The 25264-nt window shown below is 41.0% G+C and overlaps 1 protein-coding gene across 3 annotated transcripts in view; it reads right to left on the bottom strand.

Moving 5' to 3' along the window:
* The window catches only part of FNIP1 (folliculin interacting protein 1), a 143608-nt gene that overhangs the window by 50732 nt on the left and 67612 nt on the right, over positions 1–25264 (bottom strand). For all 3 annotated transcript variants that reach the window (XM_089694076.1, XM_089694078.1, XM_089694077.1), the window contains exons 2-4: positions 24608–24734; positions 7536–7667; positions 1860–1960 (exon numbers count right to left, since the gene is read on the bottom strand). In XM_089694076.1, coding sequence (XP_089550202.1) covers positions 1860–1960; positions 7536–7667; positions 24608–24734 — 360 coding nt within the window. The remainder of the gene's footprint in view (positions 1–1859; positions 1961–7535; positions 7668–24607; positions 24735–25264) is intronic.

Raw genomic sequence — 25264 nt, 5'->3', positions numbered from 1 at the left:
ATAACCAATACTTCAAAATTTACCTAACTAAAATGTTTGTTACATTTTTATTGTTTAGCTTTATGTATAATAATTAAGGAAAAATACATATACACACACCAAACCACTACACAGTCTTTTTCAAAGGAAATCTTCCCTGAAAGAAACATGGAAGCTACCATTGCAGAGTTCACCTTGTACAATGGCTGCAATGCTCTTATGCCAAAACTTTGGTGCATATTAATAAAGCAATAATACGGACATTGAGCAAACATTCTTTGCAGAAGAATCTTCCATGTTCATGTGTTTTAAACAGTGAAGATTGGTTTAGTGAAAGTCACATTCACTGCTTTATAAATGGATCCTTTTGAGTCACTGTCCTTGAATTATACAGACAAGGATTTCTGACATTACTTCAACTTCCCTCATCTGGATGCTTGCTTTCCAACACAGACCGAGAAATTACTGAAACCAACAAGTAACCATATCAGCTAAGCAACCAGCATTTTAAGAAGAAATTCAGTAATGGCAGCCCCCATATTTTTTTTTAGGAACAGTTCCCTTTAAATTGAACTCTCAGTAAACCAATATGAATGGAGTTTTGTTGCAGACCAACTGCATTCTTATAACATGATCACATCTCTTATAGCACGCATTATAAAGTTGAGGAGGGTGGGGAGCCCAAACAAAGCAGAAAGTCAAGTTAGTGGACATTTGAAGACATAACAAAAAAGAATAGCTGGGCTTATTGGTAATGAGGATTAAATCATCATTAACAATTAGATTATGTCTAGCTGTTCAATACCACATTATATAGCAGTATTCCATACACAAATGCAGAATATGTTATACAATAAAATTAAAAATGGCACAGTAGTATGGAGTGTGATTATCTCATTTAAAATTATTCAAACCCACAAAGCTGAGTATAGCAACCAAACATAACCCCTTAACCTACCACTAAAACCTTGTCCTCATGGAAAAAAAGGCAACTTGCTGGACTTAACCTATGTCTAAGCCCAACCATTAAACTGTAAAAGGCATTTTTTTCCTCAAGTTTTGAATAGAATGGAGAGGGATTAGAAAGCCTGCCAGTGGGGAAATCTTTGTATAGAGGGGAAATCTTCCAATATGGACACTAGTTTTGGTGACACCAGTGGCACACCAGGATTTCCTCCCACTTTCTGTTTTGGCTATGAGACAGCAAATGAAGGGAAATCTCTCCTATGGGCCACAGATGGCAAAAAAAAAACCTCACAGGTTTATAACCATCTTTTACTCCAGTCAAAATTATATAAAAAAAAAACAGCTAAATGTGTATTGTGTCCACTCAGTCCTCAGATTCTAGGTATTGTGCCCATCCTATTCTGAAATTACTGCTCGTAATACAATTGTTCTCCACTGGTGACATTTGTCCTGGCTATGGCTACTGCTTTATGTGTATGACTGCATTATGAAAGAAGATGCTTAATCTAGTGTTCATCTTTTGAATAATGGACTGCACATTTCTGCTTCAAGAACTCCGATAGAAATTTGTCCTTTGCAAAATAGCCAAGTGGATGTTTGCAGCCTTCACTTGATTTGCTATGGCAAAAGGTAATATGCACATCAGTGCCACAAGGAGGTAAAAGGCAGAGAAGTTCATGAACTATACAGTGCAATGACAGACATGCATATAAACCTATGTCTAAAGCAATGTAGATTGGTAATATATACAGTATGTGGTCATTTACAAGTCTACCTGTAAAGTGATGGTGAAAAACTGGAAAATTGTATTCCAAAATTATCCATAACAAAAACCTTTTTTAACACAATGTTTATACAGTAAGCTCTTCTACAACTGAAAAAGGTAATATAGCTATAAAAGCCACACAACCTACCGTATCTGATGAATTTTTAGGGTGGAGCCTTTGTAGCTCATGGCCACAGAACCAAACATCATTTCTCCAAGCATGTTGGCATCTGAAGAACATCGCGAACTCTATAAATTGAAAGAGAAGTAGGATTACAGTTCCTTTAGTTTCACAAATGGACTAAAACAAGCTGTCTTATACAAAGAAATTGTATTTTGAAGCCTTGCAAAACGTTCAATTTCATTTCCATGAAGCAGCCCAATCATCCTCTTTTCAGGTTCCCTGCCACAGCAACTGGTCCCTCAACACCAACCCCCCCCCCTTCCCCCAAATGCCCCATTTAGGCCGTTTGCTCTGGAGGCACTCGTGTGTGCTCACTCCCAAGCCGGCTTTGTGTGCCCATACGACACAAAGAGCGACTCAGCCCTGCTCCCCACTCCCTCCTCACTGTCTGTGATTGACATATAACGGGTAGATGGGGGGGGTGCAATTATTTTAGTAAATATAAAACTGCTAAATACCTTTTCTCATCAGCAGTTAGAGCAGTCTTGTGAAGCAGTGTCCAGTCAAGCACTGGTAAAACTTGAAGGAGTTTTCATATTGCTGTAGGAGGATGCAGAACCCCTGAACTCTGTCTGGACAGTGCTGATTGGACCTGTGCTGATCACATGCACTCTCCCAAGAATGAAAAAAAAAAAAACCCCTCTAGTAATACACACCAAACTGAGTGACTCCACACAATATGTCTTATCAGGAGATAAAAGGGGGACACTGGAAGAAGGGGAGGATCAGAGAAGTCAGGATCAAACAGCCATCTTACATAATGTGGAGGATTAACCCTTTAGGTTCCTGAGTGAGTAGAACAAGCATGCTTTACTGCATATACAGACTGATTTGACTGAAATCAGAAGTCTCATCAGATACAATGCAGGGTCAGATCACAACCCAAATTATAAAAAAAAAAAAAAAAAAAAAAAAAAAGCACATTCTCTATAATCAAGCCCGTATTGGGTGAATTGTCAAAGGCAGTCCTAGGCATGGCCGCAGTGCGCTTTGTCTATCATTAATAAAGCTGGATGTAAGCTGACATCATTCATGTGTGACTTCCCGTTCTCTTGCGGAGTTTGTGAAGCATGTTGGGCTCCCTTTGGTCAGTACCCAGTGTTTCAGAAGAAAGATTTTAATGCAGGCTTGGAGTGGCAACATCTATCTACATGTCTAAAATATCACTGACTGTCACTACTTACTGCACAAAGTTCACACTCCATTTAGGAAGCCTGTTATCATATTTGGTTACACTTACAGTTTCTTTTTCCCACAACACAAATAAATCCACCACTTGATATGCAATATATGACACTTTTACTGCTTTGGGCTAACTAAAAAAGAAAAAGAGTACAGATTGATTGTGGTTTGCAGATCACCACTCACATCCCATAACTGGTGTTAGAGTAGAAAGTGTGCTTTCGGCTATTTACTTTTCTGTTGGTTCTCATTGCTGCACAGTAACAAATTCAAGAGGGTAAAGAAATATAAAACTGGTACAACTGGAAAGTTTTCTGACATGCTATACATAAGCAATAAAGACGCAAATGTTAATATATTAAATCCAAAAGAAATCAGTGAGACACACAACATACACATCGATCAGCCATAACACTATGACCACTCATTTGTTGAGGCATGGACTCCACTACAGCTCTGAAGGTATGCTGTGATATCTGGCACCAATCTGTCAGTAGCAGATCCTTTAGGCTCTATTCACACTTGTGCAACTTCAAAATCGAGCAATTTTCATTGCGACTCTACAGTGCAACTTGATGCTACTTTGATGCGACTGTTTTTGAACAAAGATGATTGTTTGTGCTGCACAAAGTCGCACACAAGTCGCATGTATAACATTCAGGTGCGACTTTCATGAAACTATGGAGGGTTTACATTGAAGTCTATGGCCCTCAAGTCTCATGGAAGTCGGACCAAAGTAGTACAGAAACTATGTTGAGGGCACACAGATATGCACGGTACTCACTAAGAAACATGGGGTGTGGCTTGTCATGCGACTTTGGACCCCAAAGTTGCATGAGCAGTCACACAAGTGTGAATTGGTTCTTAAACCCTGCAAATTGTGAGGTGGGGCCTCCATGGAACAGACTCCTTTTTCCAGCACATCCAACAGATGCTTGGTTGGACTGATATCTGGAGGTCATGTCAAACTCGTTGTGTTCCTCATGCCATTCTGACACATTTCATCGGAACCAGCATTAAAAGAGAAGCACAGCCAAAGCTTTTTTTTTTTGGCCATACTTCTCATGTGGGTCACAGGAGTGCACTTATTTCTGTTTTCCTGTGACCCAGATTTAGCCGACAGGGGGCTAAATCCCTCTGTCACCTGACATCATAAAGCCGGTTTAATTTTGGGATCCACACTAGCTGGCTCAGGTTTTCAGTATGCTGCTCAGAGCCTGAGCCAGGCAATTCCACCCCTCCACAGCGCTGAAGGGGCAGAGCAGAGAGCCGGTTGCCGTCAGTCACCACTCTCAGTGAAGACCGAGAACTGAGTGTTCTTGGTCTTAGAGCCAGCGGGATACAGCTGCAGCATTGAATCGATGCTACAGCCACACAGGCAAGCATGAATGTTTTTTTGTTTTTAAATCCCGCACTTTCATGGTTCTAGTATCTGTGTTCCCAGAACCCCACAATGTGCATTGTTCAATGACTCCCCCAAGGGGACTTCCAGGCATGCCCTATCATTGATATTCTTTACAGTACTAGCAGTCAAAATCACCAGTCGCGAGGGCCTGGAAGAATCCAGTGAACTCCTTTTGTATGGTCAAACATAAGGTGTCATGGCTAATGATCCATGAAAAGTTAGCCAGTACACTTAAAGATGAAGAATGATTTTTCAAACAGATATGGAACCCCTGGATTGAATTCATTGCTGGCATTTGAATCTTAGCCTCATGTTATTCCTAACAAGACAGGACCACTGCACATTTCCCTTCTTCCCTCGCCTTTTCATCTTCCACTTTACGTGGGCCTCTAGCCAATCTTCATTCTTACCCAAGGTCCTCTCTTGTGACAATCATATTCCCATGAAGATGATCAAGACCTGTATAGTTGCCTTGACATTGCATTCTAGCAATCTTTTAAGTTGTACTATGTTTATATTCAGTCACTGTCACAACCTTCTCTTCACTTGTTTTGTACAAAAACGGAATAAAAACAATTGAAAGTAAAATCCCGCACTTCTCTCAAAGTATGCAGCAATCTGAGCTACAGTAGCTCTTCTATTAAATAACACAGGCCAGTCTTCACTCCCCACATGCATCAGTGATCCTTGGCCACCCGTTACCCTGTCGCTGGTTCGCCTGGTTTCCTGCCTTGGACCACTTCCGAATGGGAACATCACATAAGAGCTGCAGTTTTAGAGATGCTCTGACCCAGTCATCTAGCTATTACAGTCTGGCCCATCATAATTGCATATCCTTACATTTGCCCATTTTTTTCTGCTTTCAACACATCAACCTAAGGGACATGTTCACTTATTACCTAGAATATCCCACCCACCCACTCAGGTGCCATTGTAACAAGATAATCAATATTCCCAAAAAGATGAAAAAAAAAAAAAAACACTTTAAATGTTTTTAAAAAGGCAACAGACTAAAATGTTCTATGGCAAAGGTCTTCCCCTTGTAAGTTTTATCCAAGTAGATTCAGCCCAGTTTGATGGAAGCAGGCATTCGTGGATTTGTGCCACATAGCAGTCCCAGAGCAGTAAATAAGTTGAGCTAGTATACAGCATATGACTCAGAGAATGATGTTACAGATCAGATCATCTTCTTAAAGCAGCATAATAATCAATCTCCAGCTTCATTTAAAATAACACAAACCTGAATTGTTATTAAGAGATAGCTGCAGGGTTACTATTTTAGGGATGCTGTAATAAGATGCGTGTGATCTCTGCGGGTTCGCTTGACAGGAAGAATATTTATGTGTCAGATGACTGCCTTCTCCTCTGGCCAAAATCCCTTCTCTTATGTAAAATATAACTCAAGCCAAGTGAGGAGATCCCAAACCAAGAGCCAGAGGAACAACTCAGCATTTACCAGTCACATGTGCTTGCGGTTTTAACTCCTTGGCTGCTGTAAGCATGAAATGCCAAATATATTTGGAATGAATGCCAAAGCCAGCATTCCATTATTGATGCGGAATCCCATAATTGCTAAGACATACAGCTTGTTTAACAACATTAAAATTAAATGATGAACCCAAAAAATACAAGTTGGTTAAATATATCCATCTGGAACTGTCTCCCCCCCTAAAAGTACCTCCTCCTAATCATGGGTATTATTACTTCATTTCTATTGCAAGCCAGACATCAGCTTTCAGCTGGCATATGGTAAACCCAGTATTCAGTTTTTAGGTTCAAACAATTATGACTTTTAATGAAAAACAAACATGATTCAAATGGTGTGTGCCTGGAAGGTATTGTGCTGTGTTGATGGGCAGATGACACTGGCAAAACAAACGGCTATTCACAGATTAAAAAATGATAAAAAGGGATCTTGTTTGCAACATCAGCCTGATTTTTGATTTTTTTTTTACTTAAAGTGATACTAAAGCTAAAAATGTTTTATTACCTTAATGCATTCCTTGCTATTTCTCAGTCATGCCCCTTCCCTGTGTGAAGGGGAAGAAAGGGGAGAATAGATCCAGCGCTGTACATGGTTGCATCTCTTCTCTCTCGTCCTCTTCACACAGGGACTCAAACAACAGCAGGAGCCATTGGGTCCTGCTGCTGTCAATAAAATGCAGTGAGGAGGAAGTTGTGGGGGGGCCTAAGTCCCAATGTGTGTGTCTTTGGAGCATGGCTCCATGGACACACAGCTTGAGAATAAACAACTTGCTATGGGGACACACAAAGAAGAGGAGGCACCAAGAATGGTGGCGGAGGGACCGAGAAGAGGAGTATGGGGACCGCTCTGTGCAATACCACTGCACAGAGCAGGTGAGTATAACATGTTTGTTATTTACATTTTTTTTTTTAATTAGTCTTTAGTAACACTTTAAATTTGGATGCTGGAATGTGCCTGGTTTTAAAAGGAGGAAGTGACCTCTAAAAGCTGTGCCCACCCCCAAAAAAAGCAGAGGGCAAAGAACTAGTCAAAAGTATACAGTGGGGTCACACTGCAGCTGATCTTTTCCCCATTATGGATGTACCATACGCTTTGTGTGTGTTCTGATCCCTCATGTCAGAGCCTCCAGCAAAAAGAACAATGAGCAGCACAGCAGTGACATCACCAACTCTCGCAGTCAGATGTAGCCTTGCCTTAAATGATCTCACACTGCAAATATACAGCTATATGGCTATAGTCATGGGTGTGCCTAGGCACCCTCATGGACCAAGAAGTGCACTGTTATTTTTTTATGAGGTACAAAAGGTACATTTTCTGGCTACTGCATAAACTCATTTCTAGTGATTTACCTTTAACATAGAAAATCTTTAGTTTTCGAGTTCAGATACTCATTTTCAAGAGTAAGTGTTTCAGGCTATTTCCTTTGTGCTAACCTTTTATAAGTGAGCCTTACATTATTGTATTCAGTCATTAGATTATAAATGATATATTAAATTTCATCATTTGACTAAAGGTTATACTGCTGCCGTTTGAATACATTTTCATTAGAGGCAACAAAATGAGATACCTGGTATTTGGGACATTGTTCTTTGGTGTCAGAAGAGTTAGCTGAACTATCTAAAGATGAAGAGCTGTCTCCTCCAGGTCTGAGCTGGCAACACTTCCCGAACACCCTCACTTGAGCGTCACTCACAAGTTTCTGTGGAAACACAATGGAAAAAATAAATGTGAGCTAATTTCTGAAGATCTCTGTATACAATGAAATCGCCAAATATGAATCCCCAAACATTCATATCCTGGAGTCACCCACAGTTCACAATACATACATTCTGTGTGTCTATACTGAGCAGAGCAGGTGCAGAATGCCTTTGTAGCTTGGTCTAATGTGCTTCTTTTATATCTCCTGATCTTGAACATACTCCACAGTATTACCAGAGGATGAAGAGAGCATTAAAGGTTTTCATCATGTGAGGTGTTAGCGGCAGAACAATGGGAGGCACTTCTAAAACTAACACAAGGTAAAAATAAAACATTTATAAAAAATTTTAAATTGCCGAAAACGCTCCACTTATGGCTGTTTTACAACAAAGAGCCTGTTCTGATCTGCAGGGGGATCAGTGAACAGATGCCCTGCCAAAAGGTACTGTCACTTTTGTGACATCCTTGTCTGTTCAGTCTGCCCTCCCGGAGATTAAACTGACCCATGTTTATGGGCAAACTGATATAATAGACGTGCATTCATTTACATCCAAGTACCTCAGATCCATCACATTCAAAAAATGGAAGATTAAGCAGATCTTTCCCACTTTTTTTTTTTTTTTTTTTTTGAGTTAGGCAGACTGGGTTAGGGAAAGAAATGTACCTACTTGCATGGAGATCAGGAAAGTTACACATAACCTTTTCACTCCTGCATTACTTGTATCACATATTGAGGTACAAGTGACATAGAACCGCCTGTTGCCTGCCAGGGTGTGACTCTTACAATGCGAGGGAGGTCTCGGTTTTGGTAAGAAATTAAGTAAATAAAAATCCAGTGGCCTTGCATCTGTAACTGGACATACTATAGTAAGTTAAAACCAAATTATGTTATAAAAATAACTATGCTATAATATAATGCTACACTAATATAAACAAACATACTAAAAATGGTTGTAAAGCCTTGGGGTTTTTTACCTTAATGCATTCAATGCATTAAGATAAAAACCCTTTCTGCACTGCATGTGTCCCCACCTCACTCCCCTCATACTTACCCGAGCCTGTTCCTGATCCAGCACTGTGCATGAGAGCAGCGGCTCTCCCAGTTTCGTCCCACCTCACTGCACAGACTCTCACTACTGTCAATCAATTCTGTGACAAGGATGCGGGACATCAATGAATTTAGAAAAGGTGGCTCAAAAGCAAGCCCGCACAAGTGCCCCCATAGATATTGGCTTCCTATAGGGGCACCTGCCTAAGAGGTGGAATCAGAAACGCCAGCAGGAGACCCCAGAAGAAGAGGTTTGGGGCTGCTCTGTGCAAAACCATTGCACAGAGCAGGTAAGTATGACATTTTTTTATGTTATTAGTTCAAACAAAAAAAAAAAAAAAGTTAACCTTGAAATGTACATTCAACTCTTCAAGAAAGATTCAATAGCATATTAAAGTGACTGTAGTTTAAAACAAAATTTATCCAAGTATGTATGCTTAGTGCTATAAAAAGTACCTTCTATTGCTCTTAGCCTCCTCCAAATCTCTGTTAGAGGGTGGCTACATGGTAGGAATGTAGACCACTCTTCTGTTGGCCGCTTTGGAGATGGATTAGAGAATATGGACTATTGGATTTGTAGTGTGAATAGAGCAGTGAACATGACCATAATTAACATGCAGAGGAAAAGGAGAGGTTCTGGAGATCAAAAAGGACATTACACGGAGGCAAAAAACAGAAGGAATTGAATGAAAAACAGATTAAAGGCTTTTAACTACTGGATGTATATGGAATATTTTGAGAGATTAAAGATATCATTTAGAGTCACTTTATCTAAAACTGCCACAAGTCAAATTAAAGTCATACTAGGGGGAAAACAACACTCAATATTTACATTCTTGAATAACTGACTGGTTCTCTTTAAGAAACTTGTTAACAGATATGTCAAAACATTTCTAATGTTACAAGATGCTGCAAAGGCATTTTTGGACAGTCAGTCATCCGTCTGGTGACTTTGCCAGTTTCTATATCCACATGGAATGCCATTGGACAGATCTGGCTTTCAAGATATGTATGAGCCTGGTACCAGGATACAGAACTATCGGCTACAATTCCATGTCACTGCTGTCCATCAAAGAGCAATCTTAAATTTCATCCATTCCTTTCATGACTGCTTGGTAATAAAAATTACCTTTACATTACTGCTGCAAAACACATCTTCTGTGGTACATTCTTTCTCAATCCACAATCGGAATGGAAAATCCAGTTGTATGTGAACCAAAATAATTTTTTTATGCCTTCATGGTGTGACTTGTTTCATAATAATCTAGACATTCTGTATGTATACAATGGAGTTTGCCAGACTGTGCCACACTCCTGTTGATTATCTGAACTGACACTGTACATCCTGGTTGACACATGTATGGCTGACATTAACCTTTGTGAACCTCAACTGAGCAAACTAAAATTCAATCTACCCTAACGTAGGTCTTAGCTTTTGAAGCAGCCTGTTAAAAAATACACGAAGGATGCAATGTTAAAATCATCTGACCTTTCACATATTTTTGTTCTCTTTCAAGTAAACGCCAACACTACTTTGCTCACACATCACCCACATAAGTTCCAGAAATAGATGCTGGCTATCAGAATTATGTTTCGAAGCCTGGCACAAGCCAAGAAACCCTGTCCACTATAGGCATGCTTAGTTCTAAGTAGTAGTCTCAAATTCTGGTGCTTGCCAAATAATAACTTTATGTGGTCATTTGGACAATACAGCGAGTATAAAAAAAGAAACACCCCCCTTTAAAATAACCACATTTTGTTGATTTGCAGGTTGAAATAAAGACAGACCCAGTTTATTTTTTCCAGTTATATTTACTCAGTGCAACTTATAGCATTCAAGTGAAAGATATAACACTAACATGTCAGAAATGTTTTTTTTAAAATTCAGAAACAAAACACTGAGTTGGAAAAAATATAATGGGGTGATTCTTTTCTATACCCACTGTATATAAAAATAAATGTAAACTATGTTTCCATTTACAGTGCCTGTAACTTCTTTCTTGCAGTCTATACACATTGTTCACTAGGAAGGCAGCCATTCATACAGCATATTCGTTTCAAGGTCATAGGAAGTGCCAAAATGGTTTTGCACCCCATCGTGTTTTTTCACTACATTTTGCAATTGACCTGCTATATAATAAAAGTTACAATAAAGGAAATGCATGCAAATAAACAATTTACATTTTTAAACCCTGAAAGTCTGTAAAAGGGAGAAAAGAAATCTATTAAATAGATGTCTTAATATTTCCCATCCAAAGTATCTTTTTTTTCCCCACAATGTTTAGTACATGTTGCTCAAATAGACAGATATGTGAACTGTGTGTGCCATATAATTAGCTGTGATTGTGGGACAGGTGGCGGCCACTCAATGCTTTAAAGTCTGGACACCACTTGGCTTCAGATCTGAGGATTAAATGTCCAAACATTGCAAAGATTATTTTATTTCAAGGCTTTTGAATTCCAGATAAACTTTATTTTATAAGATGGTATGCTAAATATGGATGTGACAACACCCGCCAATAAAAGGCTGTAAATCATCCAATGGCAAAAGACTGCAGGGAACCAAGCAATTTGTGGCAAGGATTAGCAGGTCACCTGCAAAGGTTGTTAACAGAAAATTGACATAGTATTCGGAGATCTTGGTTAATGACACAGTGTAACTTAAAATCAGCTTACATGTGTAAATAAAATTACTATAACAAATAAGATGCTATTCAAAAACCACAAAGTAAAAACTAAATAATGTATTAGCTAGGTTTACACCCAAGCGGCTCCGTGAGCCACATTTGTGTGGACATGGCAGACCATTCATTTGAATGGTCTAATATGCCTGCATTTCATGCAGGGAAAAGGTTCCTGCACCTTTTTTAAACCCGCACAGCAGAGAAAATCACAATGCTTTTGCACCATGTGATGTCCCGCAACCGAAGAAGCGCTGTGTTTTTTGTTTTTTTCAGATTAGTGGGGAAGGCATTAGGATGGATGGCAGTTCAACGCATCTGCAAAAGAGCAGCAGGGTTTGGATGTGGGTGGTTGTAGATGTGGGAGGAGATGACATTTATACACTGTCCCGACCCCCAACTACATGTTCTAAGAGAAGAATGAAGGTTTGGGTCTGAGCCAGCAAGAAATGCCTTGGGTGACTCATAGGTGACATCTTCCGCTCTCAGCAGCCAAAAGGAGCTTTAAGGCAGTGAGGAAAGGAATATATGGTGCCGGAAAGGGTGGGTCAACATGCATCTGGCACACGGCTCAACATATCCTAGGCGTGAAGTCGCCATGGCAACCAGAATTTGTGTCTTGGTGCCGGAGCTTTTGTCAGCGACAGGTGCCTCTGCTGGCATTACAAGGCAGGCTGTGGGCGGGTCTTGGCCGGGTAGGTGGAGGCGGCCTGAGCCTCGCAGGCCCTTCGGACACATTCGAGCACTGCTTGGCACCACCAATATCATGGGAAAGATTAGTGGGGGCAGTGGGGTTAAGGACAACCTGGGGATGGAGCAGGAAGAGAGCAGCATGACAGCCACTGACACGACAGGAGGAGCAAGCGGCCAGCAGAATGCAGTCAAGCAAAGTGATCCCTGGAAGCCAGTCATCCTCACCAATGCTGCTGCCCTCCCTTGAGGTATTGCTGCAGCAGTCCTGCCTGAGGGAGGCTGTGGCCCGGCTCAGGGACCAGCACCAGAGCGCCCTGCTCCAGTGGCATAGCATGGGGGAGGTCGGTCATAGAAGGCGGTGGAGGGAAGGGAAGAGCAGGCTCTGGGAGTGGAACCGCTGTCCATGCCTCCGGATAATTGAAGCCAGGGGACAGAGAGAGGGGGAAAGCTCATTGCCGCAACCGCCATCCCTCATCTATAAAGATGTGCTCTCTGTCTGTTGCAGAGGGGAGATAAGTACCTGAGCTCCCATGTCTGGGGAGGATTAGGGGATGCGATGTTGGGAAAGATTCCACCAGCAACATTAGTGAGGTTGCTGATGTCAAGGCAGAGGGAGAAGGAGCTCATATCCCAAGGAGGGGGGTGAGGGAGATGACTGGCAGGTGCTGGCACCTCCATCTGTACCTTCCCCTAGCCATGTCTGTGCACCTGAGATCTCCTCTCCACTCCTTTTCTCTGCCATGTCATGAATCGTATTATGGGGGTTCAGGGCTGGACCAGCTGGAGGTAGAAAAGCAGGACTGCAGTAGGACAGGGGCCTCCAGAGGCTACAATCTGCAGAGGGTCCTGTGCTGAGCAGATTGGATCTCTGACATTTATATATTATCAGATATTATAGGGCCAGTCTGTATATCAGCAGCCATCACTATGTCCTTGACTAGATGCATGTCTGATCTGGGGCCAGGGCACTTGTAGCCATGATGGCTATAATGCTCTGACTTCATATGTGGTTCACCATTACCGATCACTGCAGTGGGATTATACTGGATGACACCGACCCTGAGGTGCTAATATGACTGTAGGATGACTGATGAGCATTCCCCTGGGGAAGAGCCCAGCCTGCTCCCCACTGCAGGAGGTACAAACACTGCAGATCCTATGTGGCACCTGAGATTTATACACAGCACATGGAACCTGGGACACTAGTTATTTCCACAGTGTATAACCAATAATAAAAGGCTGTGGGGCAGCGGGTACCCAATCAGAGGCTTAAGCCTAGTACACACCAGCAGTTTATTTTTGTTCAACCCAGCGGGCTCAACGGGACAAAAAAAAAAAAAAAATGGAGGAGCTCGCTGTACTAATTATCCGGTGTTAGTGCAGCGATCTCTCCCCGAGCTATTGTGTTCTGAGAGGGGGACTGCCCTGCCAAAAACACACCAGTCAGCTCTCTCAGCCATTGCCTGAGAGTACCGATTGGAACGCTGATAGGGAAACCTCTTTAGGTCATGCCCCTTCAACAGAAACCGGCCATTTGGTCGACTTCTGGCTACGTAAAAGAAAGGATTTGTCATTGAAAATAAAGCTTTGTTAGTTTAAAAAAGAACCTTTCTAACTTTTTTAGCTGGCTCCTAGATTTAAAGCAAATTTGTCAGGCCCTGATCTGGCAGATCACCTCTCCTATATGAGCAAATCTCAGGTTCACATCCTTACCTGGTTTTCACCAAAGGTGAAGATGCCCTGTAATACCTCCTCCACTCTGAATGCAGTCTACCCAGTAAAATACTTACCTTCAACCCTGATCTGTGGGTCTTCATTATGTGGCCCTACCGGGTGTAGCACAGACTTTGCAAACAGACACTGTCTTCCCAGAGGGCATCAGCACGGCCGGGATTACATCATCAGAGCTTGCAGGAAAACCAAAAGTGGACACAGGAAAGGTAAGTAAATCAAAAAAACTTGCCAAAAAACAGTGTTAGATGATTTCACATCCAAGCAGAGATGCATGCTTATGTTAATTGTACTTAAATAAGGGAAAGCAGAGGGTGAACCAATGAGCAGAGACTGAGTCAAAGTACAAGGTTGGATTTTCCAAAATAAAACATTGCAAACATCTTGTTTACCTGTTTTCATGTTCAGGATTCAAACTATGCTTGTGAATCAGTCTTACACGAGCCGTAAAAAAAAAAAAAAAAAAAAGAAAAAAGTGCACAGTCTAGTTGGCTACTAAACGAAGCCTTCACTTTTCAGTGCGTTGTGAGGCTGATTACCAACTAGGAGAGGAATTTAGTACAGTGTAATGAGAAATCCAGACTAGCTGTTATGACAATGGCTCATCTCACATGCACATGTATGACTCATTCTCATGTGACTCCACAAATCTATATAGATTCCTACGCTCCAAAAGCCAGACACATCCTTATGGAAGATTTGGGTGGATGCTCATTCAAGTCTATTTAAAACATATACAATAATTACCCTTTAAAGCAAACAGGTTATTTTCATGGCTACTTGCATGAACATTCTTGACTCAGTTTGGCTACCTGGAGTGAACAGTAATCGTCCCAAATGACATTGAAGGTATTTTGAGTAGCCAGATGAGAGCTGGTATGTGACAGGAAGGAGAGTATTCTGTGCCAGGTACACTGGCAGTCAATAGAGCAAGGGAATAGGGAAGGTACATATAAGCCGACAGCCCCCCCCCCCCAAAAAAAAGTAAGTATATGCCCAGTTTTATGGGGAAGGATCCGAACGACTGTCGATTTTTTTTTCACAGATATCTTGCGGTTCTGTTAAGGCAGTCTTTTCTCTACCAGGGTTCCAAAAAACCCAAGAGGTTGCTACGTAGGAGTTGCTTGAGCATTTACACTCTGAGATAGGTAACCACTTGCACCAATGATCTTTTTAGCCATCTGCAAAAGAGCATTTTTCCCCACTGACACCCAAAATTAGGAAATCATTTTCCCTACTGACCACCAGTGTAACAGGGCACTTCTTTCCACTGACGATCAATCTAATGGGAACCCACCCACCAAATCAATGTAAGGGAGAATTTCACTAATCACTAATGTAAGGGGGCACTAGAATGACCATCAATACGAAGGGGTACTTTTCCACTGTACAAAAAAAGTGATTTCTACAGTTGGTTGAATTGGGTGCAGGAGAGCACTGGATGCCTTTGCTGCCGTTATGCTATTGCTGGGCGTCACATGCGTCCCTGTACATTTAGGGAGGGGTGGGCTCCCACCAGGCACACCTGCCTTATCCATTCTTATATGTGCCCCTAATATTGAGGCTCTGAAAATTAGTTAGGGCTGCAGTATATACAGAGGTCCCTTGTCGTGGGCACTGCAGCTTATGCATATATTTGCAAATGTGTGCACTTTTCCACTGACCATTAACGTAACAGGTTATTTCTCCACTGACCACCAGACATGAAGAAACAATTTTCACAGTTTTTTTTTTTTTTTGATTATGTGCTTCATTTCATTACTTTTCAATGTAAAAAACATTGTTGTATATAACATCCCTGGGTGTCAAATATGCCACGTGCACCACATTCCTTATTTATTCTTGTATCTCAGCCTACGGATCACAGTAATATACTGTGAACTGTTGATACAGTACTTATTAGCAGAAGCTTTCTACAACCTGAAAGTTATTCCAGGGGTTTCTCCATCTTCAGAAAGATAGTTAGAGATTTCCCCCAACTTACTGCCACTGTGACAACGGTTCACAAAACAGGAGGATGGAGAAATTCTGCAAATGGGACATATACAGCAAAAAGGAAAAAAAAAAAAACAGCTGTCGCTCACACAAATTGGAGAGTAATGGTACTCTTGATAGCAGTAATAATCACTCCAAAAATCACACTAACCAGAACTAAAGAAAAAGTCCCTTTTCTGTTAATTATTCCTGCATGGGAAAAGCATTTTAATCAATTTTCACCCTCAAAGAGACAACAGGCTACTGTGGATATAAAAAGTCTACACACCCCTGTTAAAATGTCAGGTGTCCGTGACGTAAAAAAAAAAATGAGACAAAGATAAATCATTTCAGAACTTTTGCCACCTTTAGGCTCAGTTCACACTAGTGTTGAAAGCAGGCGTTTGGGGGCTTTTTTAACACTCCTCAAACGCCTAAGAAAAAATGACACAGGTGGCAGCACACAGTGCTATTCACACTGAAGCATTAGCGTTGCGTCAAAATTGACAACTCATGTAGAGTCAGGAGGAGTTGAAGCCTTTCAATGCCTCCCATTCAAGTCTATGGTGACGCTCCTCAAACGCTTGGCAGGCGTTTGCGGGGGGCGTTAATACCATTAAGTTCATTATAGGCGTTTGTGGCACAATTTTAAGGCTTGTAAAACACCTCAACATTGCGCATAGGGCAATTGGGGAACATTTTTAATGCTTGTAAAAACACCTGTCTAATGCTATAGGGGTGTTTGGGAAGAAGTCAAGTGTGAAGCTCTAAATGTCACCTATAAACTGTACAACTCAATTGAAAATTAAACAAATTTTTTTTTTTGGGGGGGGGGGGGGGGGAGAGTAAACATAAAAAACTAAAATAATGCGGTTGCATAAGTGTGCACACCCTTAAACTAATACTTTGTTGAATCATCTTTTACATCCACTGTATGTAGCAAGTTAACATTAATATGAAATGCTTGATTTTCTCAAAAGCTGTAAGTACTTTTATATACTTTGGAGTGTTATCAGAAGCTCGATCACATCTTCGGTTGGTTTTAGGTCTTCTGCTTCATTTAGGAACAAAATTGCTAACATTTATTTACCCACACATATACAACACAATCTGTTTGGCAATTAGCAGAGGTGAACCACCCCATTGCTCACACACAGGCTGACACACAGAGCAAACAGGGTGGAGTCCGAGAGAAGGAGTCATATGATCGTTGTAGAGCCTCGTGAACTAACACTGCAATTTATCTCTGACCCAACAAACAAAATTCTGGCTACGCTCAGCAAGCATGTGACAGACACCACACTGATTCTGCTGGCTACTAGAAACCTGCACGCTCTCCAGACGACAAACAACTATCTTCCCTGGGAGAAGATTATTGCACAAGAGGTTTTATGAAACCCAGTACATGTGAAGTGCAGAAGCAAAGCTGTCCAAAGTGGTTTGCTGCTTACGTATAGAGGATCGTGGGGAAATCTGGGATTTTATTAATAAAAATAATATATTTTAGGCAGTTCGAAAAATCGTATTTAGAAAGCTCTAAGCCCTAATAATAGATGCCATGCCTTGAAGCAATGTTCCCTTATGCTGGCTACACAACTTCAATTATCAATTTAAAGCAGCTTTCAGTTACAAAAATAACTATACTGATGAGTGTAACTTACCCTCAATGGTTTCTAACGATGGAGTAAAGTTATTTAAATCATTGGAGATAGGTAGCTTTGATTCATGTAGCTGTTTTCCAGCTAAAAACTGACTGAAATGATCTAATAATGACTTAATATATGAACAGCATTAAATTAATGTTCCACCCTATTTTTTTCCAAGATAAGATACTGATGCTGTAGGATTTGCTTTGTGCTTGGCTTCCTCTCACATTTTTCCTTTTCCTCCGATATCATCTGGTCCCCCGATTGCTGTCCTAAACTTGTGATGCCTAGTACACATGATCAGAAAATCGGAAGAAAAATGCCGCTTTCCAAGTATTCATACGATAATCTGATCGTTAGTACACAGCTTTTGAGAGCCAACCACGCCAATTCAAGGGTGTCTTCTTGGCTTGCAGGGTCCTATGGAGCCACGCTGGAGTCATCCTTATGTGCGTTACATACAACGTGCTGCTATGTATGTCAGAAGCACGCATATAGCCCATTGTAACAGAAAGCAATGACATCATAATTGGGCAGGCATGCGTAACAGTGCTACAAATGCTGGAACATGTAGACTCAAGCAGGATAATCCAAGACTTTTGTTTCCATTCACAGTTAGAGTTCCCTGGCCGCAAAATCAGGGAAGCCACACCATGGAAGCTGGAGGCTGTAAACTAAGAAAGTGAGTAAAATGTGGGTGTTAAAGCGGAGCTCCACCCAAAAGGGGAAGTTCCGCTTTAAGCCTTTGTCTCCCACTCCCCATTAAAGATTGGCACCTTTGGGGAGCGGGTACCCAAATTTGACAGGTACCCACTCCCACTACGATCGCCTAGGCAATCAGAAGTTGTCCTCCCCCCTCCCTCCCCATGGTCTTCTGGGACACGTGACAGGTCCCAGAAGACTGCAGTACCATTCACAAAGCGCAGCGCTTCTCGCGCTTGTGCAGTTGGCAGCCGGCTGTGAAGCCGCAAATTGTCGCAGCCAGGTGCCCACACTGAAGGTGCCGGCACCAGGGAGAGAAGACGGCCAGTGAAACCAGCTGTGGTGAGGACACCGCTGGACCAAGGGACAGCTAAGTGTCTGTATTTTAAAAGTCAGCAGCTACAGTATTTGCTGACTTTTTTAATTTTTTTTTTCGGGTGGAACTCCGCTTTAAGTTGCACGATTGTATTAATTGTCCAGTGATCAATAGGTCAAAGAGGATCTAAAAAGGCTGAGCCTTTAGTATTCTCAAATGGTAGGGGACCAATGAAGGTTAGCAGCAACACCACATCCCCATTTCACAATTTTAGTATACTTTTACACAATACCTGGTGAATAAGGTGTCAAAATACCATAATCATTTATTATAGAATGTCAGTTTATTTATTACAATTACACAATCAAAAAAACAACAGTATGAGGTTTCATATCCAGGTAAGGTCTACACCCTCAATCACTCACTACTATTTTAACCACTAGCCTACTGGGCATTTATACCCCCTTCCTGCCCAGGTTAATTTCCAGCTTTCAGCGCTGTCACACTTTGAATGACAATTGCACGGTCATGCAACACTGTACCCATATGACATTATCATTTTTTTTATGACAGATAGAGTTTTATTTTGGAGGCATTTAATCACCTCTGGGTTTATTTTTTCTTAAACCAAAAACCACTGAAAATTTTGGGGAAAAAAACATTTTTTTTCTTAGTTTTTGTTATACAATTTTGTAAATAAGTGATTTTTCTCCTTCACTGATGTGCGCTAATGAGGCTGTAGTGATGGGCACTGATAGGCTGCACTGATGGACACTGGTAGGTGGCACTGAAGGCCATTGACAGGCATCACTGATGGGCACTAAAAGGCAGCACTCATATGGCAGTGATAAGCGGCACTGATAGGCGGTACTGACTGGCATTGATAGGTGGCACTGATGGGTGACACTGAAAGGCAGCTCAGATGGGCACTGATACGTGGCATTGATGTGCACTGGTAGGCACTGAAATGTGGCACTGGCAGGTGGCATGGATGAGCACTGACAGGCACTGACAGGTGGCACTGCTGGGGCTACACTGATCATCAGTGCCCTGATGATCAGTGTGCATTTCCCCTCTGAGGGATGCCGATTATCGGCTCTCCTCTCGAGCTGTCAGCGTGACAGCTCGCGAGTATAGAAATGCCGATAACCGGCATTTCCCTGTTTATATGTGATCAGCTGTGATTGGACACAGCTGATCACATGACCGAGCAGACATCTTTGGCTCTTTCCGTGGATCGGTGATCCGCTGTGTACGAGGGACACAGTGCACCGCCGATCGCCGCGCTGCGTGCTCCCAGAGCCGCGCATGTGCGGTGAGAATGGGAGGACGTCATAGGACGTCCTCCCAGAACGAGAGGACCGCCTTGCGTCCATCATTTTACTTTGTGGCGGACAGGAGGCGGTTAAAGGGGAATTAAACCCTCCTGTTCTTTAAAGTCAAGGAAGCTGCCATCTTAGCCTCTCTTTGATCTGCATTTGCCTTGGTGCTGCACTTGTGATCAGTTATGACATAAGCAAATTTGATGACTTGACAGTTCAGTTGAGAGCACAGTTATTCACTGCATGCCTTGAACGTCACTTTTCTGCAAAAAGGGTAAATAAATGGGTTTAGTTTCGTAGGTAATATGCAAAATAGGAAAATAAAGTGGAGCTATATGAAAATCGACTTGCCATGGGGAGCCAATACCACAACTAACACAGTCCCAAACCTTTTGGGTAAAAAAACCCCCAAAAAACGTAATATATATATAGATTTAGGCACGCAAGATCAAGTGTCTTGACAAGGTCACAAGGTGTGATGTGCCACTATAGAGACAAGTGCAATAAGCACATAGCAGCTCCTCCCCAAGGCATACGATCCTTAGTGTGGAATAGCTGAATCCAGCAGTCAGCATATTCAGGATACCACCTGTCAGCAACTTCCAAGCTACAAATCATGCTTAAAATGTTGAACTCTGGCAATCTGTGCTGACCAGTAATTGCTGACTGATTCCTATGTACAGACAAAGTGAATTATTACTATCCAAAGCCAACAGTTTGGTCACAACCAACATGAAGATCACTTCCCATTGTGTGTGTCATACTTGCTGAAAATGTGTAAAGATTTACAAACCTTTAAGAACAACTGAGTGTATTTGCCAAGATTCATCCTTTTAAATCCAGTTTGGCTGCCTTCTATCCCGATGATATGGGCACCTAAAGAAGCAGTACAAGTTGCAAAAGCAGAATGACAGCACCCCCAGCCAGGTCATGTAATGCTGTTGTACTGTGATAAATTCAGACAGACAAATAGAATTTAATTATATCTTAAATCTATAGGGTTTGGAGCGTCTGGCAACATGGGGCTACACAAAGTGCAGGAGCATCTGTTTTTTTGGCAGCCCTGGTTTACACTTTGCAGTAGTACAGGTGTCTGTACAAACACTGGGGGCTGAAAGTAACAGGACTGTAATACTGAGCCATGTCAACATTTACATATACATGGAAGTGGACACAGCATATCATTATAGTCTGAGCATAATGAACACCCAATAAAAAAGCTCAATATTTTCAATTTATCACAGAAAAATGTTGTAAAGTGATCCAACAAGGTGTAACTAGTGCAGCAACAAGAGTATGCTTAAAAAAACAAAACGCAAAATCTATGACTAAGTATTTAAAATTAATCTGATTCATTACAACAATTAGAATCCAATGACGCTGACAAGAGCCATGTGAGCTTTCAAAAAAAAAAAAAAAAAGCAAGTGATCAATTACCTCCTGCTAATGATCCTGGAATTCTTAGAGGAGTTCTGAATGTTACAGATTACATCCTAAAAATAAGGGTTAAAAACAACACACCTATCGGCTCTAAATGGACTACTTTGGCCTGAGAAGAGTGGGCGAGTCCATTATGTAATATTATACTAAAACGTGGGCGATTAAGGAGAAGTGCACAAGAAGAATCTGAATCCAAATCCTGCTATGTCAAATTACCACAGATCCTTTGTTATCTTTTTCGTGCCAATCTATCATGTACAATGAGAACTTCTTACCTGTGGCTAAGAGTTAACTTGAGATACTTCACAAAGATCATACAGACTATACAGTCATTTTTAAAGATGAACAGAAAAACCTTTTGGCATAAATATGGTCTTCATTATTGCTTTTTTTTTTTTTTTTTTTACATTTTTACTTTGCCGTAATTACAATTGATGCTTGGTTTGGTCAAATTGTACCACCTTACAAAACACACTTACATATAAAAGTATTACATATAAATAACCAGAGAGTCCTTCCCAAAAAAGTTCATAACACAGAGTTGGTAAAACAAATTATTACCAAAGTCATCTGAGAAATAGTGGAAGCACAAAGCATAATAGATGTCAACATGCCCCCCTCCATCTGTTTGATACTGTGCACAATTTTGTTTTCTTTTTTTAGACCTGGAACTGAAATGTATGGATTACCACACACATTCTCAAACAGTTGCAAAACATTTTCTATGTAATGTTATACAGATACTTTGTTTATTCCCATAGATTATTCAGTAAGATTGTTTCAATTTAGTGCTGTTCTTCTGCATATTATACACAATGCAATTTTATTAATCACAGATAACATGAGATAGCACACTTGGTGTTGCAACAACAAGGACGGGTCTAAACCAGGGGCATATTTACCACTAGGCATTTGCCTAGGGTGGTATTTTTCAGGGGGGCGCCACCGTCCAACCGCCCCCCCCCTACCTGGGAAGAAGGGACACACGCAGCAAGTGGACCGGGTGGGATCCGACAGAGGCTGTGGGCTGCTTGGCGGTGTATGCAGAGTCCAACTCTCATTCCTAAGGATGTCCAGAAATGTGAAGGCGAGTGTCACTCTCTCTCGCCAGGAGGGCTGGAGGGGAGTGTTGGCAGGTGTTAGTGGAAGGCTCTCTCGGGTGGGGGAGTGTTGTTACTCGATGTCAGGCTCTTTCCACGGGTGGGTAGGTGGAAGGCTGCCAATTTTTGTGTTGCCTAGGGCAGCACAAAACCTAAATACACCACTGATCTAAGCTAGTGGGATTTTTACCAATTTTCACTAATTTTATATTATGAAAATCCCAAATGGTAAGAACGCCACTCCAAATTCCAAGGTTATTGGAGACAGACTTTATCAAGCTCTTACCACTGGAGTTCCCCTATAAACAGTAGCAGGATGGCTCAGGCCAAGAGATTCCCCTAATGCCACTTTTGTACAGACTGATCTGTTAGCATTGTAGTTTTTTACTGCCATGAGAAGATGTTTCTAAACTATTAGGAACTATAGTTTCTATAAAAGGTATGCACTACCTCATGTTTTCATGTTTTATTGACACTGAACAGTCTTAAAAGCTGCACATGTGTTTGTGCATTGTATTGGCCAGATTACTACTTTATTCTGGCCATTAGAATGCATCACTGTGCCAATGCGACAAAGCACTAATGTTTTTTTCTGTTCAAAAGCTCCTCTCCTGAACGCACTGGTGATATTTTTCTTCTACTACAACTGTGAGTGCCTATGTATACATGGACACCTAGGATAATAAATGTGCATTTACAGGCAGGAAAAAAAAAAACACCAAATGCCTGTAAAAGTTGCGTTTTTTTAAGACCTCTGTGGATGATCTCTCGAGAGGGTTTAAATGATCAGATTATAATTACACATGTATCTGGAAGGTCCAACATCTGGTGATTCAGTTTCATGGCATAACTTACACTATTAGGACAAAATAAATTCTTAAGGAACTTCAAGCATGAAAAAGTGATTGGGTCCAAAATTTGCCAAGTCACTGAAATGGAAAAATGCACAGACTCAGCTCTAAATCAGCAAAGGGCAGGCCATCTACCAAAAGGTGATTAAATGGGCAAGAAGGAGACTAATGTGAGAGGCAAACAAGAGACTTGCGACCACGCTGGAGAAATTACAATCCTCAGTGGGTGAGATTACAGAGACTAAGGGACTCTTGTCCAGGTGCTTTCTCACTAAAAGCTTTATGAGAGAATAGCAATAAAAAGGCACATCAGAGACTTTTCGGCCATCAGACCAAACACTTTCTGTTAAAAAAAAAAAAAAAACCACACAGAGCTATAAGCTATATGATATAGTTCTGAGAAAGGGGGTTCCTCCCGAAACATGTCAGATTGCCAAGACAATGATACATCAAGTCAGGCCATGCAATATCTACACTGGATCATGATTTGGTGTAATACAAAGCCTATATATTTCCTATTTTTGTGAGTATGGATTTGGCCGTTTGTTTTTTACATTAATAAACCTTTGGTAATACTCTAGGCGTTTGCACCTTCCTTTGTGGTTTTTTACAGTCATCTACTAGATTCCCCATCTGAGGAGGGCTGTGCCAACTAAGCATATCAGAAGGATTCTTTCGCACAATTGATGATGGTTTGCACAATATTGAGAATGTTTGGCAGCACTCTAAGCGTTGGACGTGTTTTGTGTGTTTTTGTGCTTAAACACTTTATGTGATGCCAAACACCACACATCATTATAAACACTTTGCAGCAGGTCCTAGAGAGTTTGCTGGGAGTGTAGACGATAAAATGAGCACAGGAAAATATAGAGACATACCAAAGGAAAACCTGATGCAATCAAAACTAAGCATGGAATAAAATACGTCTTTCAGGAAGATTAGGCCTCTAAGCATAAGACAAAACATGATGATGCTAATTTACATTAACAAAGTGAGTTAAGATTCTGCTTAAAACTGTCTAGAAATACTATTACAACTCTGGTAAAGAACTGGCCACGTTTTTTTTAAAAAATCATGCAAGGTACCTCCAAAAGGGTTTACGGTCATACACTGACACAAGATGACATTCTATCAACCGTATTCATCGATGATTGATTATAGAATGCTGAGAGATGCACTTAGAACTATTTCTTATGCACTAGAAGCACACATTGGGGGTTATTTACTAAAACTGTATGATGCAAAATCTGGTGCAGAAACCAAACAGCTTCCAGGTTTTTTCAAAGCTTAATTGAACAAGCCCACATTAGAAGCTGATTAACACATTGGGAAGTAACTGAGCCCCAACTGGGTCTGATGACATAAATCTCCTTGCTCCAAGATATTTTCTCCCAGGCACTATTAAAAGCATTTAAATTATAGACAGAGGCAACTTACCGAAACAGAAAGATCCTCAGTCTTTCGCTTGGCATTGGAGTCAAACAAAACATTTCGTCCTCGCTTTTCACAGTCCTGATACACAACCAAGCGGATTTGACTTTGATCATATTCATAGGACGGCCAGCTATAAAAAAAAAAAAAATACAGTTTGTCCACATAAGAAAATAATTTTCCAGAAACATGACAATATACTTTTAATGCTAAATTAATTGTTTTTGTTTATTTTACACCCCTACAACAAGAGATTGGAAAATTACACAGAAAAACAATGATGCTCAACCCCTTTGAAAAGTTGAGCTTGATTTGCAACAGCTCTTGGTATGACTGCAAAAACATAACTGAGCTGATTTACTAAAAGATATAAATCAGATATATCAAAAAGATATATCAGGATTTACCTTTCAAGTGAAGCAAAGTAAGAATCATTCCGTATACATTTTAAATCAGGCAAACTGCAGATCCCCCCCCAAAAAAAAACAAATTCTGGATTGGGGTCTCAGCCCAGTTGGACAAGTTGATTAAAAAAAAAAAAAAAAAAAAAAAAAACTGTTTTTGGAAGGAACTTTACTTTTTTAATGGATGTCACAGAATCATGTACTAATAGGTATAGAGAATTGAATTTTCTAAGTGAGAAGCCATTGCTGGACTCTTTCA

Source organism: Staurois parvus, unplaced genomic scaffold, assembly GCF_062004578.1.
Source record: "Staurois parvus isolate SC_StPar_1 unplaced genomic scaffold, SC_StPar_1.0 ptg000648l, whole genome shotgun sequence".
In the NCBI taxonomy this organism is placed as follows: Eukaryota; Metazoa; Chordata; class Amphibia; order Anura; family Ranidae; genus Staurois; species Staurois parvus.
Note: the sequence above shows the minus strand (reverse complement) of the source record. Positions and strands in the feature narration are given on the sequence as shown.